The following is a 25,840-nucleotide window of genomic DNA, read 5'->3' on the forward strand; positions in this document are numbered from 1 at the left end:
CTATAAAGGGATTTTATGAAATTAACTAAAATTACTAATCAGCTGACCTTAAAAATCAAAAGGTTACCCTGGACTATTCAAGTGGACCCAATATAATCACCTAAGTCCTTTAAAACAAAATAGGAAGGAAGAGAAGATGAGGTGGAATAGAAGATTGGAAAGATTTGAAGTTTGAGGACTTCACCTGAATCATTGACTTTGAAGATGGAGAAAAGAGACTCTAAGACAAGGAATTTAGGGGCCTGTAGTAGTGCAGAACAATGACTGGTTAACATCCAGCAAATATATACCACATATATGTGCCACATTTTCTTTATCCATTTATGTATTGAAGGACACCTAGGTTGGTTCCATAGTTTAGGTATTGTGAATTGAGCTGCTATAAACATTGATGTGGCTGTGTCACTGTAGTGTGCTGATTTTAAGTCCTTTGGGTATAAGTTGAGGAGTGGGATAGCTGGGTCAAATGGTGGCTCCATTCAAAGGAATCTCCGTACTGTTTTCCATAGTAGTTGCACCAATTTGCAGTCCCATCAGCAATGTTTGAGCATACCTTTCCCCCCACATCCTCCCCAACATTTATTGTTGCCTGTATTCTTGATGATTGACATTCTGATAGGATTGAGATAAAATATTAGAGTAGTTTTGATTTGCATTTCTTTAATTGCTAGAGATGTTGAACATTTTTCATATATTTGTTGATGGATTGTATTTCTTCTTATGTGAAGTGTCTGTTCAGTTCCTTAGCCCATTTATGGATTGGGATTTTTTTTGGTGTTAAGTTTTTTGAGTTATTAGTGCTTTATCTGATGGTAAAGATTTTCTCCCAATCTTTAGGCTCTCTCTTCGTGTTATTGATTTTTTCTTTTGCTGAGAGGAAGCTTTTTAGTTTGAATCCATCTCACTTATTGATTCTTTATTTTACTTCTTGTGCTTTAGGGTTCTTGTTAAGGAAGTCAGATCCTAGACTGCCATGGTGAAGATTTGGGCCTACTTTTTCTTCTATTAAGTGTAAGGTCTCTGGTCTAATGCCTAAGTCTTTGATCCACTTTGAGTTCAGTTTCATGCATGTGAGAGATACAGGTTTAATTTCATTTTGTTACATGTACCTTTTCATTGTTTTCCACCACCATTTGTAGAATAGGCTATCTTTTCTCCAGTGAATGTTTTTAGCACCTTTGTCTAGCACGAGATAACTGTATTTATGTGGGGTTGTCCCTTTGTCCTCTATTCTGTACCATTGGTCTGTGTGTCTGTTTTGGTGCCAATAACATGCCATACAATTAACTTTCTAACATTTAGACATTTAAAAATCACCCCCCTTTTTTTGGTTAAATAGAAAAAAAAATCTACCTTTGAAGTCTAGAGACATAAGATTCTTGACTCTCCTTGAACACTAATTAGGAGCATGATTTAGGGACAAATTTTTTAACATTCTTGTTTCTCTTTTGAATGGTCCAATTTATCTATTTTTTCATATGTGTTTACTTTTTCAATCTCATCACTATTTTCATTGTCTTTCTTTAATTAACACATGTTCAATTTTAAGGATCTGTCTTTTATTAAACTCTTTTCCCTCTCCTACTCTAGTCTGTATAATTTTGATGAAGTCAAATCATCAAAAGGCATCAAAAAGGGGCTGGGGCTGTAGCTCAGTGATGGAGCTCTTGCCTTGCATGTGTGATGCACTGGGTTCGACCTGCAGCACACATAAAGGTAAATAAATGAATAAAGATATTCTGTTCCTCTACTATAATTTTTTTTTTTTAAAAAAGAGATCAAAGACCTAATGTAAGACCCACAACTTTGAAAGTGCTGGAAGAAAATAGGGAAACACTTCAAGACATGAAGTCCCAATGACTTCTAAATAAGACTACATTAGATCAGGAAATAATAGCAAGAAATGACACATCAAATTAAAAATATTCTGTACAGCAAAGGAAACAATCAACAGAGTGAAGAAAACAGTTCATAGAATGGTAGAAAGTCTTTGCCAGTTACTATTCCAACAGAGAATTGATATTCAGAATATATGAAGAAGTCAAAAATAATTAACATAAGGAAATAAATAAATAAATAAATGATATAACCCAATCAATGAATGGGCAAATTAACCAAAGACATTTCTCAAATGAATTATGAATGGCCAATTATAATATGAAAAAGTGTCCAACAATTTAATCAATCACAAAAATGCAAATTGAAATCACACTGACATTCCATGTCACCCTAGTGAAAATGCAAAAATACAACAAATGCTGCAAGGATACAGGGAACAAGGAATGCTTATAAGCTATTTTTAAGAAAGTAAGTTAATACAGCTATTTTGGAAACCAGTATGGAAGTTCCACAAAAACAAAAACATAGAACTATCATATGATTCCACTATACCACTCCTGAGTACATACCCCCCAAATTAAAGTCAGCATGCTATAGAGAAATATGCATGCCTATAATACTCTTGACATAATTCATAATAGCCAAGTCATTAAGTTTTCCAACCCATTACACGTGATGTCTTTCTATTTATTTAGGTCTTAATTAATTTATTTCAACATTGTTTTGTGCTTTTCATTGCACAAATCTTGCTCTTCTCTTGGTAAACTTTTTTCTTTTTTTCTTTTTCTTTATTTGAAGTACCAGGGATTGAATTCAGGGGCACTTGACCACTGAGCTACATTCCCAGAATTATTTTGTATTTTATTTAGAGACAAGGTCTCACTGAGTTACTTGGCACCTCTCTGCTGCTGAGGCTGGCTTTCAACTAACAATCCTGCCTCAGCCTCCAAGCCACTGGGATTACAGGTGTGTGCCACCATGCCTGCCCAACTTGGTAAACTTATTTCTAAGTATTGTATTTTTTGAGGATATTGTAAATAAGATTGTTGTCTTAATTTCACTTTCAAGTTTTTCATTGCCAGTGTAGAGAAATGCAGCTGATTTGCATATTGATTTTGTATCCTACAACTTTTCAAACTTATGTTCGTTTTAATTTTATTATTTGTTAGTTCCTTGGGTTCCTCTATATATAAGCTCATGATATCTGTAAACAGAGATAGTTTTACTTTTTTTCCCATTCTGAATGCTTTACATTTTATTTCCTTGCCTCATTGCTGGATAGAAACTCTAGCACAGTGTTGATCAGAAGTGGTGATGGCAGACATCCTTGAGTTGTTCCTATTAGGGGAATTTTTTCCAATATTTGACCATAAGGTATTATGTTTACTGTTAAGTTATTTGTAGATGCCATTTATCAGGTAGACCAATTGTTACTCTTTCCTTACATTACTATATTTTGTGTTAAATAGATAATTTATGGTGTAGCATATCAATTTCTTAGTTTTTACTAACATTTTTATATTTCTGAGCTATTTTATTAGTAATTGATTTACAGGTTACATTTAACATCTTAATTTAAAACAACTGAATTTGGAGTAATACCAACTAAATCCAGGAGTATACATCAAATTTGATCCTATATTGCCTTATTTTTTCCTCTTTTGTACTGTAATTGCCAAACACTATATCTTTATGTATTTTGTTCCCATCAACACTGAATCATAATTAGTGATATCTATCAATTACATAATCAATTATAATAGCTACTGATTTTTATTATATACCTCTTTATTAAGTGGTACAATCATTAAATGTGTCATTTATTTATTTTGGTACTGGGGATTGAACCCAGGGTTGCTTTACCACTGAGCTACATTCTCAGTCCTTTCTATTTTTCCTTTTGGGTCTTGTTAAATTACTGATGCTGACCTCAAATTTGTGCTCCTACTGTCTTAGCCTCTCGAGTAGCTGGTATACCTCACCCATCTGGTGTGCCCCTCTTTTATGGGACACAATTATGATAGTTTCTTTAATTCTTTAGACATGGTTTCTTTTAGTTCTTCAAAATATTTGTAAGAGTTAATTTGAAGTCTTTGACTATGAGATTGGCCTACCTCAAAGATACCCTCTCTTGATGGCTTTCTCTCTCTGTATGGATCATACTTTCTTATTTCTCTACATTTCTCAAGTTGTTTTATTTTTTAAACTGCACATTTTAAAAAGTATTTCCTATGGAAATTGTATGCCTCCTACTCTCCCCCTGGGTTTGTTGTTATTGTAGTTTGTTGTAATTGTTTTTGTTCATTTTTTCCCCCTTTAATTTAGTGCCTTTTCTGAACTAATTCTGTAGGGTCTCTATTCTTGCCATGTTGGGCCACTGAATTCTCTATTTGGTCAGCTTATTGATTACGTAATAATTTCAGAGAATATTCCTTAAATGCTTGTGTCTTAGTCACTAAACAATATAGCTAGAACAATATCCCATAAACTGAGTAGCTTAGAAGCAACACGAATTTATTCCTCATAGTCCCAGAGACTGGGAAGTCCAAGATCAAGGATGCAGCAGATTCAGCCTCTGGTGAAGGCTCCTTCCTGGTTCATACACTAAACTCTATTTCCTCATGTGGTGGAAGGGCCAAGGCAGTTTTCTCAGGAATACCTTTCCCATACATGAGTATTCTGCCTTCATGACCCTACTTCCAACAGCCCCCACCTCTTAACTACTATCCTATGTTGATTAGGCTATAACACATTTGTTTCAAGGAAGACATCTCAAACATTCAGAACAGGCATCCTAGAACCCATACATAATCTCAGCGCTTGCTGAAGGAGTCCTATCTGTGTCGGGCTATAACTTCAACTCTTACTATGAAACTGATAACTCTGTCTGGTTTTCATTTCCTGCTCTCCTAAAGACTCAAGGTCAGCTAGAGATGAGAGCTTAGATTTTCAGGTCTTCTAGAGCATGTACAAGTTCTACCCATGAACTCGTTCATCCCTTCAGATTTGCAGGAACATACTGGAACTTTTCAAAACCCCAGTCAACATCTTATCCCTATGAGTTTTATGATTAGTTGATCATTTTCCTCAAGTGTTGTACACTGCCTCACAAACGTGAAGTTAAAACACTTGCCACTAGTTGTTTTCAGCAAATCCTTTCAACGAAGAAATATTTTGCAATGAGAGAACTATCATTATGTTAAATTTCAACAGCATTTTAAGTGATGTCTGTCAAAGATCCACCAGACAGGCCAAATTATGGCAACAATATGAAAATGAGGTTTTGGCAGAGCTCTGACTGCATTTTACTTTTCTGGTGTGCTGGCCACATGAGAATGCTGGATGTTATTTTTTCAAAGTTACCATGTAGCTCAAGAGTGTACTACAAGATGAGGGCAAGCTAAAGCAAATACAACAAAACAAATAAAACTCTCTGTTTTTACTGAAGTTCATTTTCTTCTTCACTAGAAGATCTCCAGGTTAACTATTATCTAGAGCCCTATAAAAGTAAATGCTGACCATGTTTACAGTTTTAAAAATTGCCTTTATGGGAGAGAAAATTTTCAGAGGTCTTTACGGTGTTATTTTCACTAATATCACCTTCATGTTTTACTGCATGTTTTATGATCTTATAAAGTGGCTCACCTTGCCCTTTGTCACTGATGGCAGACAGAAGTTGATATGGCCACACTCAGATAGCATTTGCAAGCAATGATAAGGGATGACTATTTGAACTTATCCTCTAAGAGATAAAATTTTCTCAAGTATTATCTGGTAGTGTAGCACTTTGTGAGTTCAATGAACAGGTATGAGACAAAATTTATGATTTGACAGAAACAGAGATTAGTAATTAGAAATCACAACTTGAAGGGATTTATATCTAAAACTATTATTTCCTTTTTGTTTTCTGAACTCAGCCATATTTCTGTCAATGATGAACATACTTTTCTCATCTTTATAAAGTTGGATACTTTAACCTTTGCCTTAGGCCCTGCATCTTGTTATGATGATCTGTTCCTGCAGCTATTTGGGGGGAAAATATTCTTAAGAACTGATATTATCTCACTGTTAAAATGCTGACTTTTTTTTAGCTCCTTTGAGCCAACTGCTTACAATATCACATGTGATAGGATTTATGTTTCTTCTGCTTACATTCAGCCCCATTAATCACTCAGAACTTAGGAAAAGGAGGAAATACAAGTCTTCCTATGAATAGTTGGGAAAGTGAAACTGAAATCTCTCCCTTATCTTTCCCAAAGGTCAAGATTGCTGGGTTCCATTGCCAAAGTTATTTGATTTAGCTTTCAAAACTTGATTCATGATATTTGTTGCCTCTGTATTTTATTCACATCCAACTTGGTTTATGTTAGAATTTCATTCCTACACCCAGTTACTGAGAAAAATATTTTTTTAAAAAGCCATCTAGCATAAGCATTTAAGATGCATGAAATCCTGATGTTTGTGTTTCTGTTTTTTTTCATTTAATAATTAAAAACATTATCACAAGATTTTTTGATACGTGAGTTTTAAAGATAGGTTATGCATTTGCTTTTATGGGTTCAGGCACAAAGTGGAAATAGATGAATCACATAACTTACTGAGAAGTGTGTGGTATAGAGATGAACAGTATATATGATGATGAAGAAGGAAGTGTGGGGGTGGTATGTATGTGTAACAGGTATATTGTTATGTGGCTTCAAAGGGTAGGAAAGAATACTGGATACATGAGGCAGTTTTTCTTATCCAAGAGCTTTATACAGTCTCTTTCTGATGGTCAAAGTTACCAGGAGGATGGAGTGCTAAAGGTGGCATAGGTGAAAAACGTTCTGTTGCCTAAGGTTTACCTCTTTCTCTCATAAGTAAACATGATGACTAATGTCTTCTTAAAAAAAACAGAGAATGTTTTGCCAGGTAGTAGTCCTCTCCAAGAAACATCTCCATCCATGAATTGAATTCCTTACTCTGTTAGAAGACGCAAGGTAAAATGGAGTGTACCCTACAAACACTTGCTCTTGTCACTAACTTGGAATTAAAGGTAGAAAGAAGATCTTGCTGTTGGGTATATTTCCAATGCCACTGCTGCTGCTTCTGTTCTTCCTCTTCCTCCCTCTCATGAAAGAAAAAAGTTTATTATTAGGGCCAATGTCAAAGGAACTCAAGCTGTTTCCAGATTTAAAACTCTGCTTTCCTCTTATAACCTAAAGATTAACCTTCACTTAGTATTTGACAAAACACAGAATAATTTGTAGCACTGTAGCATGTAACAAATGACAGTTTATATTTATAAAATGCTGTGCTTAAAATTTTAAATAATTTTTTTCTAGTGCAATTTGAAAAATATTATTGCAAATGCTAACTTATTATTAAACTTTGCAATAATATTTTTATTATTAAGTTCCCAACAGGACCACTACATTCAGTTTGAAGACCTACTATCAATTTGCCATTTACATGGCTGAAGAAATCCTAAAATGTAATCATTTGGATAAAATGACTGATAAAATAAGTATCACAGCTGATTTGTAACACCAAAATTAAAAAAAAATACGATTAATATCCTTTATAAATGAAAAATTTTTTCTTGTACATCTCATGGATTTTTTTAAGTAGCTGAATTAAAACTTACTAAATCCTATTACCATTTGTATTGCTAATAATATTCTTTAAACCTAAAACAATATATCCATATGTTTCATTATGTTCATTATTTGATTATACTTATTTAATATGTTTGCCTGCTGCAAGAGCAAATTAATGATTGTCCACTTACACCATGTTACTAGTTCTTCATCTGAATTTCACATAAAATAATTCCAGAGTATATTCTTTGCAGTGATTTTAATTATGCCTCTGTCTCTATGTACAAGCAAGGACATCACTATTTTGGGTTCGTTAGAGTACAATTTTGGAATAAGAATATGGAAGAAGTTCCTTAGATTTCATAATTTTATAATGAATTCTTTTAATGATGTGACAATTAGATTTGATTTCCAATCCAGCTCTAATATACTATTGAATAACTTCAGAAAATATGTCATCAAAATCATCGGCATCATTTCTCTCTCTCTCTCTCTCTCTCTCTCTCTCTCTTTTTTTTTTTTTTTTTGCTAATAAGAACACACCAAATAGTGGATAATAGAAAAGAATGGTTCCCAGATTATATACTATAACCCTTGTAAAGCATTACAGGAAATCTATGGAAGCCCAGAGAATGTTCAATATTTATTTTATGGCTTTTATTTATTTATTTTTTTATATGGTGCTGAGGATGGAACCTGGGTCCCGCCCATGCTAGGGGAGAACTCCACTGCTGAGCCACAATCCCAGCCCATATTTTGCGGCCTTTAAACAGCCACAGTCATTGGCTTTATCTGCATGATAGCAAACACAAGACTGTCAGGGCTTAGTTGTTTCTCATACTCCTGGAAAAAGCTGGGACTATTTGATCCAAGCCTTTTGAAACAAAAGCCAGAGTAAATGATCTCTTTTGAATTCTTCATTGAAGTGCTTATTTTGGTAAGCAAGCTCAGTATAATGTTTGCACTGGATACCATTTTTTTACAGGGTTGTCATTTTCTATGTCAATGTGTTAAATTGGGTTGTGGACTGTAGCCTGTAGTAACATTATAGGGAGTACAATCACAATTAGTTATATCACTGGACAATATTTAGAAGTAAAAGTACTAATTAGGCCATTTACAAAAATAGTGTAGTTTAGTTTTTCATTCTTTAAACAAAATCATATTGGCCTAATGTGAATGTGGCCATGAATCACCAGTGGTGGCTCGAATATATTTGCCAGCAATCACTCTGACTCTGATGTCCTGACTCTTGCTTCTCTCAGCCTACTTCCTCTCACTGGTCTCCAGAGTGGATGGTAATTCCTCAAACTTGAGAAGCAGACTTTTCCTTCCAACTAAGGACCAACATGCTTGTCAGGTATTTGAAAGTAAACAGCATTTAAGATACTTTGTCATATTTAGCGATTTCTTTATTGTAATTGTTTGGGTAATAATTCTTTTTCTTTTTTCTTTTTTTTTGCAGATTATATTTTATCACTTCTTGAGCCATGTGAATGGCAAATTGATGGTAGGTCTTCAAACCGAATGTGGTGGTCCTGTTGGGAACTTATGGCAAAGCACAGCCAAGCTCCAAAATCGATGGGAAAGAAATGTCATCAAAATCCAGAGTTCAAAGAACTTTCAGGTATGTCTATTCCAGGCTCCAGCTATGGCTTTTGAAGGGAAAGTGACAAGAACCAGATCTTTAACACAGGTGAATTAAAAATAAAGGGTTCACTCAATTTGCCAGGGACTGAGGTATTTCCAAGGACTTTCAAGTACTGAAAGTGAACATATGTGCTGGTCACCCTAAAAAACAGTCAGTTTAACAGTGAAGTCTTGAATCTGTGTAATAAATTAAAGTGGATACATTTTAAGATACATAGATGTATCTGTAAAATATAATGTCATTTTCCATTTTTTTAAAATTTTTTCTGTTTTCCTTGCTTTTTTAACCTCCTCTTTCTTTTCATTTCTTTTCCCTTAGAATCATTTTCCTTTCAGAGTTTTCTCATGCTTTTGAGAGAAGAGAATAATGTTTGGTAATGAGGAAAGAAACCGGTTGACTTAAATACTAATTCCGAATGTTGTTGAAAGAGAGTAATTGTCACATTTATCTCATGGTTAAGCTCGATTCATCACAGTCTTTATTTTCCTAAATAATTTTGAGAATTAAATCCAATGAAAGCCTATATAAGACAAACATTTTATGCAGCTTAATATACTTAGGCATGGTGGAAATTTTAATCTATGATTATCTCAAGAGTTCTTGGAAAAGTGGTTTATATTTTAACATTGGGACAGCTAAGCAAAATTTGTCACTTAAAGCATTTTATTCCTAATCAATTAGCTTCCTAACCTGGTTTGTAGATCAATTTACTCCCCATAGGTTTCCTTTATCAATTTAGGATGATATAATCATTGATTTTATGATTTAATAATAATTTCATTCTATAGCAAATAATCTGATATGTAATGAATTTAGTACTTGTTTAAAATAGGGAATTAATTTAATTCAATGTTGCCTTTAGCTATTTTGGGTGATTAATAGGAAAAGGATAAACAAATAAGCAAGATACTTTATAATAAATGTCGAATTACAAGATATAAGAAGGGAATATTTGCTTAATTGACATCATAAAATTACCCAAATTGGAATTTTCTGGCGTTGGTAAATTTGGCATCAAATTTGGCACCAAATGGAGATTTAAAAAAATCATTTAGTAAATGGTCCAATGGCACATAGACAAGAGGAATCACAATTCTGTAGTTTGAGACTTTGTACTTTTTTTGGGGGGAGTGGATACTCGGGATTGCCACTAAGCCACATCCCCCTATCTTTTTAAAATATTTTTTTAGAGACAGGGTCTCGCTGAGTTGCTAAGTGCCCCACTAAGTTGCTGAGACTGGCTTTGAACTTGCCATCTTTCTACTGCAGCCTCCCAAGTTGCTGGGATTACAGGCATGTGCCACCATGCCCAGCCAGACTTTGTATTCTCTTGAAGTCAAGTATCTATGAGTGTTTATTGGGGGTAAAAGGCACTTAAGACATCAGGCATTTAAGTCTTCCTACAAATGAGTTATTCTTTTGAGGTACTTGGGATGCACTGGGCAAGGAAGTTCTCTAGTACCACGTTAAAAAAAAGATGTTTGACATCTGGGGGGACCCAGAACAAATTTGTGGCTTTGGTGAGGTATGGTATCCAGAATGAATTCCTCTGAACAACGGTAATATATTCTAGTCCACTGTGACACTTCGGGCATTGGTTATTAATTGCTCGAGAAGTTTCTAGTTTATTTTTTAACCCTTCTCTTCTTGGTCCCTGGTGTCTGTCTTTTCTAGACAGCAACAACAGAAGCAACAAAATTAAACCAAGAGTGCTTTTGTGGGGACTTGGTCACATTGACTAGATTTGGGAGGGAGCATTTGCTGATTTGCCTTTTCTCTCCAAAACGGTATCAACTTTAAGGACTGAGATGAGAGGCTTGTCCACACCCACATGCTTTGTCGTTATTTATACATCATTTCAAACTTCTAAACAAAGTTGATGGTAAAAGAATTCCCCAAATAACTTTATTGCTGAGAGGAACAGTGCTTCTTCCTTAAAGACTGGGTAAAACTGTCAACTGTGCGATTCTGTTGGGATCCTTCGACTACACCAGTCTTTTAAGACTGCAGGTATGTTTTGGTTTTATCCTGTCAGCAAGAGAGCAGATGCTCATTTGCTATTGTTCCGTGGGCCACAGAGATGTGCTGCGCTGGTAATACAGCCTGCCACCCTCTAGTATCTTATTCCTGAAAAGCTTATTTGAGGGAATTTTGTAATCAGCATCTCCACACAGCATTTGCTGCCTCATCAACTCACGAGCCCCTGAGAATTATTCTGTTTTCTGTAATTTCCCCTCCATGCTGACTTCTGGTAGTTAAAAGCCCAGCTAGATTCCAGCTTAGCATGGACTTTTGAAAAAGCGTCTGGAGTTGGCTCTCGCTTGGGGACTTTATTGTGTTCATCTTTAAAATTCTAGGTTTATTCCTTAATAAAATTGAGGGAGGATGATTTCTGAAAAAAAATACAACCATATAAACAAGCAATGGCATAGGTGGCAGCATTTCAGAAAGTTTAAAGGAATAACAACTAGCACTTGTTGAGCATTTGTGTGTGAGAAATTATGTTGAGTCTTTTGTTACACATAATCGAACTGGCCTTTCAAGAAAATCCTCTCAGGTAGAATGATGATTTACACCATCGTTAACAGGAGGATTGTAAACTTCAAGAGGTGAATAGCCTCCTAAATCCCATATCAGATTAGAATCTGGTGTAGTTTCATTTCAGATAATCACTTAGTCACTAAGCCATAATAATTTTCTGTATCATGTTAAAGCATTATGGGAATTTAGAAAACATGGGAGAAAAGAGAAAGAACAAAGCCTCTGGATTGGGTCAAATCTGTTGCATTTAACTTATTAAATATTCTTCTGTCTTGTTGACCATGTTGGGAGAAATAATGTTAGGCATTACATGGTGGTGAGGAAATCCCAATCATGTTTATAAAACTTGCATATGTAAGCAGTGAAGTTTATATTATTCTAAATTTTTCAAGAAGGCAAAGAATACAACAAATCAAGTATGCAGTAAAATTCAGTTATAAAATCAAATGAAATCTGCCCCACCCCTTTGTCTGAATATTTTTTAAAAGTTTGGTGGTGGTTGTTGAAGAGATCTTATAGGAAGGAATAAATATTATATTACTAACATATCACTGTAGTTTTCAAGTTGGTAGTTTGGATTGTTAAACTAAATGATAGTGAATTGTAGACTTTTTTTTGTTTTTTACTGGAGATCGAACCCAGGTCCTTGTCATGCTTGGCAAGTGCTCTACCACTGAGCTACAACCCCAGCTCTGAAACAGTTTTTAAATATGCTATTATCTCCTTGTGATTTTTTTGATATTTTATTTAAAAACACTGAAGAGCTCTCAGCAGCCTTTTACTTAGAAAGAATAGACTTAATTAATAAAAACCAAAAAATGAGTCATTTATTAAAAATATCAATTGTTCCTTAATTTTAAAGTTCTACCCTCACTTTTTTCATAGTTATAATACAAAAGTATTTATTATATGAACTCATGATGGGGAAAATTACTGGACTCTTCTGATGATTGGAAGGTTGGCTTCAGAAATAAATTGAATGCATACTACCATTACAGACAACTCTAATGCAATACATATGATTATGAGTTTCTAGTCATGTTGTTACTAATGTAACTTAAGTGGCCCTATGTCCGGGACTCATTTTCCATTGCAGATTCCTCTAACATTTAAATCAAATGGTTTGGCATTGACCCCCCTTTCTACATTCAGGGGTCATCTTTTTTCAAAATACTTGGGCAAAAAGAAAGTTGCCTCATGTTTACTAGGGGTCAGTGCAGGCTGTGTGTGATCCCTGAGATGTTGCCAAGATCCTAATTCCATTACCCCTTTATGATTTGCTTGTGTGTGTGTATGTGTGTGTGTACGTGTGTGTGTGTGTGTGTGTGTGTGTGTGTGTGGTTTCCCTTTCTTTTTTTTTTTTTCTCTTTCTTTTTTTTTTGTGCTACTTTGCTTCTTTTAAAACTTATCCCCAACATCACCAAAATGAGGTGAGTGTTTGGGGAGAAAATATTTGACAAAATTTTAGAAAACACAAGATAAGTAAGACACAACTTTTCCTAGGAAGACTACTCCCTTCAGCCAGCTCAGCCTCTGACTGTTGGTGATTCTTCCTGAGACCTGTATCTTCCGCCATTTTGTCATATCCTAGCCCAAATCCCTGGAAAATCTTTTTAGAAAATTTATTTACCTAGGCTGTTTATGTTTTTCCTGATGAATTTTGTGTTTTGTAGCCATTAGTAAATCTCCCTACACATAGAGAAATAGTTCTTTTTCTGAGGGGAAAAAAAGGTGTTTTCCTCTTGCAGAGTTCCTGGGCTCAAATGGCAGCCAGTTTTCACAGTAAGTTTTCTTCAGTTATACCAAATTAACATGTAATTTAACAGAATCAAATAAGTGCAGAACATCTGTTTCAAACCCTAACAAGAGGATTAAGGCAAAAAGTAATTTAAAATTCAATAGGTTGGGCAAGAGGGTACAGGAGTGGTGACAGGAATGGAAGAAAAATAGGCTTAGGGGATCTGATTGGACATGGCACTAGAAGAGAATGGAATTCTAAAGGCCATTTTGGAGTTGTGAGCATTGCGAAGAAGCAGACTTCAGGTAACACGGTTGGAACACGAGGGAGGTAAGGCATCCAATTTGAGGAAAAAACAAAGCATATTATGAATTAGAAGTGACTCCTGTTTGGAAAGAAATATGTTAGAATGACATGTTGGACAAGAACAAAAGTGAATAAGGCCCAGCACTATGATCTGCTATGGCTTACTGTATCCACACCAACTGTGGACCTAAGAAGTAGCACTGAGTTTCTGAAATAAAGGTGTTTATATTATAAGCAAGTTTGAACAATACATATGCTTTGAATACATCTATGGAGGAGGTTTCAAAGAGCATTGGTATTCATTAGTGAGGCAGAATAAAACTCAGTATACTAACACACCAACCTTCTATTCGGCAATTAGAAATTGGACAGTGACTTCTTTCCAGATTTCTTGGATTAATCATACGAGGATATTTCTTCCTGGGGTAGACTTGGGCTGGCTCCATATCACAGCATAGAAGTCAGTCATTTTAACAAGTTGCTGAACAGTGCATTTTCCATCGATATCTCAAAGCTATGTGTTGATAATGGCACAAGAGGTACAAGAATACAACAGAGGATATCAAAGGCAATACTGAGAATCAAATGCCAAGAATCAGAAGTGAAAATGGGGAATGGTTGCAAGATGCTAAGAACCAGAGCCAGGTGTGGTGGCACACGCTTATAATCCTAGTGGTTCAAGAGGCTGAGGCAGGAGGATGGCGAATTCAAAGCCAGCCTCAGCAAAAGTGAGATGCTAAGCAGCTCAGGAGACCCTTTCTCTAAATAAAACACAAAAGAGGGCTGGGGATGTGGCTCAGCAGTCGAGTGCCCCTGAGTTCAATCTCTAGTACCAAAAAAAAAAAAAAAAAAAAGATGCTAAAATGAAACCTGTATACAAAAACTGGTAATTGCTAAACATATGCGAAGGCCACATGGGGAATAAACATGGAAGATGGTTGCGGGATAGAAATCAGATAAGCTTTGTTTCACTTCACAAACATGTTACCTAACCTGTGCCAGACATCTGTGTGGTACAGTGATGACTGCACATTTTCTTGTCCTAGAGACTATTTTTCCTTTTTCTTGGAATTGGCATGATGGTAACTCAAGTGCTTCTAGGAAGTAGCATGTTTCTTACTTGTTGACGTTCTTCTGTAACACTGATGTTCTTTTGCTTTGTGTTTTGTTCTGTTTTGCTCTTCTTGTGCAGGTTGTCTTTCAAGGTCAAATGATTGCAACTCATGAACAGGATGTAGTCATAGCTATTGATGACATATCTTTCAGTTCAGGCTGCTTGCCTGTGCATGGTAAGAACTTTCTCTTTCATTTTGATCCTTATTGTGTAAAATAAATACAGTGCAATTTAAACATTGTCAGACTTTCAACTACTCAGTATTTTTGCCTGATGTTTTAATATGGGATATTTTTCATTGTTCTAATACATTGTTTAACAGTGACTGGATCTATTTTGAAAGTGAAGATGGGCTATTTTTCACAGACTCTGATGCTGTAAAGGACTGAATGGGGTAATTTAGTTGCAGAATTGAATCTTGTAGCAATGTTTATACTGGCTAGTTAATTCTTAACTCCGTGCCTTTTAGGAGATTGGTAGAAACTGGCTTCCATATAGTTGAAATGGTCTTCTTGAAGTAGTACCTTGATTCTTTCAGTGCAAGACACAAAATGGAGGGAAAATTAGTTGTAATTTATTTGCAATTAAGACTGAAACAAATATATTGATAAATCACATATGTCTAAAATATATTCTTATTGGCCTTTAACTGAATAATTTCAATTCCTCATTTACCCAGTTAACAAAGGAAAAAAATTATTATTAAAATTAGAATTTGGTTAATCTACCAAGCAAGAATAAGAATTTAATCTAAAAAGCCTATGTATGTATAAGACTATACACACCACAATATTCCTCCTTAAAATTTTATTATATTGTGGTACAATGCAGCAGAATAAAGATAGCTTTTATTTTAGTCCATTTTCTGTTACTATAATGAAATACCCATGATTGGGTGTTTTAAAATGAAAAGAGGTTAATTTTTCTCACAGTTCTAGAAGTTCCAAGGCATAGGCCACCATCTGATTGACTCTGGTAAGGGTCCCATGGAAGAATCACTTCATGGTTAATGTATAATTGCACGAAAGTGTGTAAGAGGGAGAAAGTCATATGTTGAAACAGGAAGCAAGAAAGATGGGCTTTCTCTCTTATAACAACCCTTTCATGAGAACTAACCAGGATCCCACAATATCTGCATCTACTCCAACGAAAGGTAGTGCCCCTAGGGATCCAGTGACCTCCAACTGAGTTGTACCTTATAAAGGTTTCATCACCTCTTAATATTGACACACTAGGGACCAAACTTCCAACTCCTGAACCCTTGGGTTCACCTTCAACCATTTCAAAACCTTTGTAGCTATTTTGTCAAGAGGGATGCTAAGTTCTAATCTGATACAAAAATACGGCAGTTGTGGTAACTGATATTTCAAAACCAGAAAAAAAAAGATGTACTGGCTTTCCTGAGACCAAGCAAAGATCTCTGTTTCTGTGTCTTGCTTGGATTTTTAAACAGCACTCTTGCTGGTAGGATAGAGCACTGAGATATGTGTATCTTGTCATCTAGACCAAGACAGGGGCTGATGACAGCCCTTTCTAACACTGGAGCACTTCAAGGTGTTTTTCATCTTTGTATTATCAGTGTGGATCAGGTAAGAAATCACAATACCACAAACTGAAAGATAGAATCATTCAAATAGAGAACTTTAGGGGAACAGGTGGCAGATTCCTCCAAATTTTAGAAGGAAATAACTGAAGCATCAACCTCAATGCCTTTTCACTAAAAGAAGATTTGGTTTATCAGAAGAGATACAAATAATCAGTGTAGAACACAGGGTTAGGTGCAGGCAAAGCCAACTCAACTGCTGACTGCTCTTAAGTTCCCATCTCCCCTAAAACTCCCCCTCTCTTACCCTGTGTGGTTTCCTGGATCCAGAGCACAGCCAGCCTGCGCTTGATACTTAATGAGACATTTAATTTCTGGCCCTGATCACTTTAGCAATATTTTTATACTTCTCAGTTTTATAGTTTTCTGCAGAAAATTTGGGCCTGCCAAACTAGCTCTGTTCATTGGCTAGTCTAGCTAATTACCCTCAAAAGCAAAACAGGCAATGAAATCAGCCATCAGCTGGGGTTTCTTCACTGCTGGGTAGCTGCCATTGAAACTGTATTGACATTATGAATTTGCACAGGAACATTCTTGGGTGGAGCTTGGGAGTTGACATTGCCTGTAATAAGACCCCACTATCATTTCTGACATGAACTTTCTCTCCATCATTGGCTCTGGGAACTATAGTCATTTCCCTAATTGCCCATGATCCACATACTGGGATAAAGGCCAAGGTGGATGGGCCATAATAAATATTCAGAAGACAAATGCCAGATTTTGTAGTAAGCACTTAAAAGACCTCTAAAAATTCACTACTGAAGGTTAAAAAAAAGGTAATTGTACTTGGAGTGTAAACATTAGGAAATTTGAACATTTAAGGGAAAGTTGTGGTCAAATTGTAAAATGTTGAGCTTTACAATTTCCAAGACAAGAGTTCTAGACATCATTGTAATCATAAGGCATTCGAGATGGTGTAGAAATAGAATTTACTAAAGATATGAGGCATCAGTGAATTTTAAGACTAATTTGGTTGACTATGCCTTTCACATGGATGTTAAATTCATTCCATATAACAAGATTCATGACTAAAGAAGAAGACTTTGAAATTCAAGGCTGAAATTATCCATGGAAAGTAGACCTGCATGGATACCAGTGACGTTAAAATGGATGTCATGAACCAAGATGTTTTTCACATACTAGAATAAGCAATTGGGTAAAAGCAAAATTAGGTATCTAGAAAAATGATAGCCTTGATTTTAGGTCCTGTGCTTTAAACCATCTCTTGGAAAATCTGCAAAAGAAGTGGTCTTCTTTTGGAGAAAGGCAAGATTTAAGTAAAGTCACATAGTGTGTTCTCTGGAGGTGAGGGTGCGGGGAGAGTTTTATCCTCCTCCCCCCAAAAAATAAGAATTGAGAGCATATTTAAACTTTTAGAAGGAAAGCACAGCATTATGAAATATTAATAATGGAGAAAAAGCATAAAGCATTATCAGATAGCATTGGCATTTGGATGCTGTTACATTTTATAAATGACAGGAATGTGAGAGATAGTAAAATTAAGTAGCATTAAATTTCTAAATGGGACTCTCTAGTCCAGTTCAAGCACTATCATAGCAGAATAAACCTAGTTAATCATCAGAATCACATGGGGGGGATGATTGATTCTGGGCTTCCCTCCAGAACTGCTACGTGGGAATCACAAACCATGTGGCTTGCATTTTCAACAAGGTTCTGGAGATAGTTTTTATGAAGAGAGTAAGACTGAGTTCAAAGAATAGGACTGGCATTTAGGAACCATGGGTCCTGGTTCCTTGTTGATAATCTTCCTTGGCAACAACTGCTTTGGAGCGGAGTCCCAGATGAGTAGAGTCAGTGATTTCAGTCTCATGCAGGCCTGAGGTCGTAGTGGAGCATCAGAGGCCTGTAGACAAAGCCAAATCAACCTGCTCATTTCCATCAGAAAACCCTATTCCAACAGAGGATAAGGTCAGAATGCATTTAGATGTGAGAAAATAGACAAGTTTGCTTAAATGACCTCAAAAATGAAAAAGAAGCAGTTGTTGGCATTGGTTCTTCACTCCAAACCTGTTAAAGTCAAGGACTGAGTGATTTTTCTGCCATTGGCCTTATGCTTATAGCCTGATGATCATAAGGATCACCAGAGCTCTTACATGTCAAATTTAGGGCAGAAAGAAGGCCACGGCAGACGAGGGCTATATCTTTGACCATGTCATTGGCTTGACAATTGTTACAATAGTAACTTGAGTTACTAGAGAAAGTAATAAAAGTGAATATTTAGCTTTTAGCCTCTGGAATAAAGAAAGGCAAGAAGAGGTTTATGGACGGAATGGGCAAATGTATTTGCTACAGAATCTCAAAATCAACCTGCTTAGAACTAAATTATATTTTTCCCTCAAAATCTGTTCCCTCTCATACATTCTGTCTTTTAGCCATTGGCATATTCATCACCAGAAAACCTACTCTGAAATAAATGCTAGGGAAATGTTTCAGGTGGAAAAAAAAAATCAAAAAGTATTACCAGAGGAAAACTTGTAGCATCAAGAATAAAGGAAAAACAACTGAAATCACAAATAACTGAATAAATAGAATACTTTTCTCTCCTAAAGATTGTGTATGTGTATGTATATACATACACATACACATATATACATATACACACACACACACACACACACACATATATATATATATATATATATATATATAAAACTATACATATATAATTATAGAATAAAGTGAGGAACATAAAATTCTGTGGCTGTAGCACTTCTATATTTCATTTGAAATGCTAACCAGCTCTGATGTTAAACTAAGAAATGCATATCCTTAGAATGAACAATAAACACAAGTTAGTGATAAAATTGAACATATCAGAATATTCAGAAATTGAAATAATACACTAAAGGCAAAGAGAATAGAAGGAGATAACAGAAATGTGGAACGGGGTAGTAAGGGAACAAAGGGTAATCAAAGCCTAGAAAATAAAATTAACAAACAAGTTGTAATCATAAAATTATTATATTGAATATAAGTGGTCTCAGCATTCCTATCGAACTCAGGTGATATAAGATTGGAACAACAATCAGAACCATATTTATTCTGACTTTAAAAACCCATTTTAAATATTGTACAGATTAACCAAAAATAAAGGGGTGCAGAAAAATGTACCATGTAATCAAATCAAAGAAAGGTAGAGTGACCATATTCATGTCAAAGTTGTTGTTCATAACAAGGAAAATTAATAGGGATAAATAGGACCATTATATAGTAATAAAGGGTAAATTCAGTAAGAAAATATAATCCTAATCATGTACACACCTAACAACAGTACACCAAAATATATGTGGCAAAACTATTAGAATTCAAAGAATTAAATAAATCCACAATTATATCAGGAGATAGATACATAGATATAGATAGATCAATAATCCTGACAAATACATAAAATCAGTAAGAATATAGAAAACTTGAACAAAATCATTCACTAATTTGATATAATTGACATTTATTAAAATAATACATAACAGGGCAAATAGAACAGAATACAATGTGCATATGCAACATTAACCATTGATAGTCAGCAGCAAGGGTCCAAGGGTGCAGCAATACAGAGGAAGGACAAAATTTAAGGAGACGCTAGAATTTTACTAGACTCTACATGTGTTCTTCATCTCCACCAAATTCCTGTGTCAAAATCCTAATGTCCCTGTGACTGTATTGAGAAAGTTGGATCTTTGGGAAGTAATTTAGTAAAATCCTAAGGATGGGGTCTCATTTGCTACTATTGTGTCTTCAAAAGAAAAGGAAGATGCTGCCTTTGTCTCTCTCACTGTGTGTGTTTTATGGGTGCTTCTTGAGTACAGCGGTCATGCACAAGCCTGGAAGAGAGCTCTCACTAGGGCCCTTATCTTATGCTTCCAGCCTCCAGATCTGTAGGGAAAAAAATTCTGTTATTGAAGCCCCAAGTCTATGGTATTTTTTTTATTGCAGTCTGGACAGACTAAGATGCTTACTAACTGAGATAAAGAGTATTTAGATGTAACATTTAAAAAAATCAAAACTAATAAAAAATCAATGGTAAACAAAACATTAGAATGTTCAAGATGGGATCAGTATTATTAAATTTTATCAGGCGCCTATATGGCTTAGAATCTTAACATTTGGGCCATGAAACAAATTTTAAGAATCTTAAAGGAACTGAAATAATACAAAAATAGGTATTTTGATTATAATGAAATCAAACTACAAAGCTGGAAAATCCACAATTATTCAGAAATTAAACATCAGAAGAGTTTCATGTTTGTTGAATAAGACTCATATAATGAAAATCTTCATCAAAGAAAATTCCAGAACTGCATGATTTCACTGGCAAGTTGTATCAAATATGTAGGGATAAATTGCTACCAGTTCCGTACATTCCATTTCAGAAAACGAGTATGATGAAAACACTCATCACCTTATTTTGAAATAATGACTTTGCCCTAACACAAAATCCAGAAAACCTCAGGTCTCAAGTCTCCTGCAAAATATTATCAGAGTTCTAGCAATATATAAATAGGTAATCGGGTGCAACCATTCAGGGAATTCAAAGCTGGTACAATGTTTGGAAATCAATGAATGTCATTTACCACATTAACAGACTGAAGAAGAAAAAGATCCCGTGATGATCTTAGTAGATGCAAAAACAACATTTGACAAAATTAAAAATAACTTCATGATCCAAAACCTCAGCAAACTTACAAACTTTTTTAACCTGATAAAGGTTTTATACAAAAAGCCTACAGCTAACATCACACCCAATGATGAGAGAATCATGCTTTGCTCCTAAATTTGGGAGTCACTCATCATTTCCATGTGACAACACACTGGAAGTCTGGTGATATTCTTAAGTAAAGGTAATTAATTAGAAAAAAAGGAGGAAATGTCTCTGAAAGTAATATGATTATCTATACATAACATTTCATGGAATTTGCTTGATTTTAAATTACAGAACACTACATTTTGCATGTCACCTTATTTAGGGGCCATGCTCATCTCCTTTGTATTATTACAGTTTTAGTATATGTGCTGCCAAAGTGAGCTCAGATTTATTTTTATAAAGTTTCTGAATTTATCATGGTAGCAGGATGCAAAATAAATATAAAATCATATTTATTTTCACATAATATCAATGACTGATTAAAAATGAAAATGAGGAAAAGGGACCACATATAATAGAATCAAAGTTAATTCTTATGCATCTAACAAAATATTGTATCTGCATTTGGGAGACTGCAAAATACTGATGAAAGACATTGAGAAGAGCTAAATATTAATTTTACTTTAGGTAAATTTAGAAATAAATTTAAAAGTGTAATGGTCACTTTTTAAGTTGAAGTGATAATGATGGTGAGAAGTTTATGTGCTTAATTCATTGGGCAATTTGCAGAAAAAATTGCTATTATCTTAGTATACTAAGTATGTATGTATATGTATATTTCTGTTTACTATGAAAATGTAAACATCTTTACAAAAAATGCTTAGATATAGGTATTTTCATGGTGTCTAAATGCTTTTGCATGCTGGGAAATAAAATTAAGTTCTCTTTATAATATTAGAGAAGTCTTAAGACTATTTTCACACTTTCGAATACTACCATTCTAGCCTCTGCCCCTCCCAAGAAGTAAAAATTCATTTTACATTTATTGGAAAGTGAATTGCTCTACACTCTATCAAGGTAGCAAGTGTAAAAAAAATCAAGGTTTGTGACTGTGATCAAATAAGAATGTGTTTAATCAGTGATTCTTGAATAAATTGCTGATTATAATTTATATAAAGATTGCTTGCTGAGGCTCATAATCAGAATATTGTGAAATTCTGTGAATATTTTTGGCTTTCCAGGACCATGCCTCAGACATTTGTAAATGGCACAAATATATAAGTCATCCCTTAATTAGAAGCTTCATCATGTGTGTGTGTGTGTATGTGTGTGTATAATCTAGTTAAATAACTAAAGACCTGTTACCGTTTTTCTTTCAGTTAAATTCGAAAACCCAATAAGTGTTTATTGAAATCCATTATCAATTTTTAAAAATTGACAAAGAAATTGCCTAAAAAATGAGGTCAAAACTGGTGTAAATTATAACTTTTACTGCAATAGCCTTGAGACTTGGACTTCATTCTGTAACATTTCAGAGTTTCTAGCCAGTTTCACACAATCTGTTTGTGGGAGATAAGATTTCAAGGAGGACAGCCCTCAGGCTTGTGACTTCATTGGTATGGTGACCTTGAAATGGTTGGTCAAGCTTCCTCCTATTGATTATGTATCATTGATGAAGGATTTTAACCAACCCCTCTAAATATTCTCTTGCAGTCAAATCATGGTGCAATGTAAGAATGAGTGAGAGAGGGAGATGGAGAGAAAGAGATAAAATATAAATGAATATGAATGTAAATATAAATAAGTGTTATGTTTAAAAAGTTTCAGACTCTGGGATTGAATACATTCAAATAAAAATGCATTTCTGGGAGATTTATTATTTATGCATACCATACCACCACACATACCATAATTTTTGGAGTATAATTTCTAGTTTGGGGGCCAATGATACTAAAAGTAGTTGGTATTGGAAAAAGATATTTAATGCCAATTGGCACAAGATATATTTTAATTCCATGCAATTTGGCCTTTACTATTTTGCTATTTTTTATGTGACAAATTAGAGGTACTATACAAGATTTAATTGAACTATGACCAGTATTTAATTATGTAGCTCTAGAGGGCAAAAGATTTGTAGCTCTTATATGAACCTACAAAAATTTTAATTGTTTAATGATAATTGTTATTGTGCAATCTTAGCTTCATTTATTGCAAACATTGTTTTAATCGCCAATGCAGTTTTATTTTTAGCATATTTTACACTCAAGAGGATTTGTATATTCATTATTTGTAAACTCCTGTTATGAGAAACCAGATTATGGGTGTATTAGTAAATCATTTTCATAACCAATTGCTTCAGTCTTATCACAAATAAAATATAAGTGATTTTTATATGGCCTACAATATGTTTTAAAATGTTCTGTGGATTTTTCTTAGGGTCATTTATTTATTCATTAGTTAAATAAATATATGTTTAGCACCTATATTATACTATGATTTTTTCTTGGGAATGGGGGGAACAGCCATGAAAAAAACAAAGAGTAATCATCCCATTCATGAATTTTCCATTTTAGTCAGGAAATGAAATATATAAGAAATAAGTAGGAAATATATTTTGTGTTCAGGGGTGATATTTGAAAAGAAGAAAATGTAAAACTGAAATACAGAGTACCAGAGGTAAGGATGAGATGGTGAAGTTTAGAACAGTATCATTAGCCTGTCTCCATTAAAAGCACATTAACTGATCAGAAAAGCCAGGGGGTGGGTGAAGAAGCTTATGTTTATTGGAAGAAATTCTAAATGCAAAGACCTGCAAGAGTAAACCTGGTTTGCATGAGGAAGATCCAGGTAAGGATTTTAATGTTTTCTTAATTGGGAATGGAATCTCATGGAAGGATTTCAAAGGAGAAGAGACATGGTCTGATGGACACTAAAGATAGTAAGGGGGCCAAGGGCAAGGGCAAGGCAGAAAATTCAGAAGTAATTGCTATAATCTAGAAATAGATGTTTCTCTGCGACAGAGCTGGGGGTAGTATGGAAGTGGTGAGATGTGGTAAGATTTTGAATGCATTTTGCACATAAGTAAGAATTTGCTGATGAAAAATACATTTTGTGAGAGAGGTTATGAGTCATGGAGGACTCCAAATTTCTTGCCTGAACTAGAAAGATAGGGTTGTCTTTAGCTGAACATTAGATAGGAAATACTGTTTGAAGAGAAATTTGAGTAGAAAGAAATTAGAAGTTTACATTGAACTTGATTTCTTTTGAGGTGCCTTTAGCCATCTGAGTATTTGTGTCCAGGATAGCTGAGCTAGGATCCAACAAAAGGTCTGAGCCTCAGTTACAATTTTAAAGTCATTAGCATCCAGGAAAAACTTTAGAGGCACAAGGCAGCGTGATACTAACAAGATTGTGAGTGGGTAAAGAAGGAAAGAGAATCAAGGACTGATCTCTGGAGCAATCTGATGTTGAGGAACTGAGGGAAAACCAGCAAGGGAGGCTGAGTAAAAATAACTAGTGATATAAAAGGAAAAACTAGGAAAGAAAGTATGTGCTGGTACCCAGAGACAAAAATATTTCAAAAAGGAAGGAGTAATCAAGTATAATCCAGATAGTACTGATAAATAAGTAGATTGAAGAGAAAAAATTAATATTAGATAAAGCAATATGGAGGTTGACCTTGATTATGCATAGTTTCAGTGGAGTGGTAAGGGGAAAAATTATAATAATAAAAATGAATGAAATACTAATCCAGGTTGTAGCATGGATGACTTTGAACACATTATGCTGAGAAAAAAAATGGTAGACCTGAAATCCACTTAGTATGTGTCTCCATTTATGTAAAACGTCCAGAATAGGCAAATCCATAGTGACAAAAATAAGATTCGTAATTTTCAGGGTCTGAAAGAGAGGAGAGAATGAAGAATGTTTTAATCAACTTTTTGTCACTTTTAACAAAATACCTTAGAAAACCAACTTAAGGGTGAAAAGAATTATACTGGCTCAGGGTTTTAGAGGTTTTAGTCCATGACGGGTTGGCTCCATTGCTATAGGTCTCAGATAAGGCCAAGCATAATGGAGGGGAACTATGTTGGTGGCCACGAAGCAGAGAAAGAGCAAGAAAGGGGGCAGGGATAAGTGTAGTCCTCAAGGGCAGCCCCCAAAGGGCCCACTCCTTTCAACTGTGTATCACCCCCTAAAGTTTCAACCACCTCCCAGTGGTCCACCTAGCTATGAATCCACTAATGAATTCATCCATTGATGAGGTTAGAGCCCCTATGATCCAAACTCTTCCCCAAAGCCCCATATCTGAATAGTGCTGCATTGGAGACTAAACCTCCAACACATGAGCCAGATCCAGACCATAATGAAGAACGACTACTAATGGGTATGGGAATGTACTTTATGGTCATGAAAATGATTTGGAATTAGATCGTGGTGATGATTGCATAACACTATGAATGTATAAAAGCCACTGAATTGAATGCTTTAAAATTGATTCTTGGAAAGCTGCGGGCATGGAACTCAGTGGTAGAGTACTTGCCTAACACATGTGAGACCTTAAGTTAAATCTCCAGCACCAGACACATGACAAAAAGTAAAATGGTCTAAATGGTGAATTTTATATGCTGTGAATTTTGCCTTGATTAAAATATTCATTAGGATAGGTTCAAGAGAGTATAGCGAGGACCTGGAGTTGGAGTCCTGAGAAAAAAAATATCACTTTGAAAAGTTAGTTAAAGGTTGTTGGGTCAATAATAAAGATTTTCTTAAGATGGATGAAATTTTGACCATTTGGGTATGGAAAGTAATTATCTTACAGAGAAGATGAACATGTGAATATAGATGAGAGAAAAGAAAATTGCT

At 34.9% G+C, this 25,840-nt stretch overlaps 1 protein-coding gene and 1 non-coding gene across 2 annotated transcripts in view; one reads left to right on the plus strand and one right to left on the minus strand.

The window, feature by feature from the left end:
- Malrd1 (MAM and LDL receptor class A domain containing 1) overlaps positions 1–25,840 on the plus strand; it is a 656,113-nt gene that overhangs the window by 34,989 nt on the left and 595,284 nt on the right. Inside the window, exons 3-5 of the mRNA XM_077802928.1 lie at positions 8,684–8,778; positions 8,884–9,045; positions 14,847–14,943. Coding sequence (XP_077659054.1) covers positions 8,684–8,778; positions 8,884–9,045; positions 14,847–14,943 — 354 coding nt within the window. The remainder of the gene's footprint in view (positions 1–8,683; positions 8,779–8,883; positions 9,046–14,846; positions 14,944–25,840) is intronic.
- Positions 21,316–21,418, minus strand: LOC113196047 (U6 spliceosomal RNA). Its single transcript, XR_003302503.1, has one exon. It is a non-coding gene; the product is annotated as a U6 spliceosomal RNA (small nuclear RNA).

This window comes from Urocitellus parryii, chromosome 9 (assembly GCF_045843805.1).
Source record: "Urocitellus parryii isolate mUroPar1 chromosome 9, mUroPar1.hap1, whole genome shotgun sequence".
NCBI lineage: Eukaryota > Metazoa > Chordata > Mammalia > Rodentia > Sciuridae > Urocitellus > Urocitellus parryii.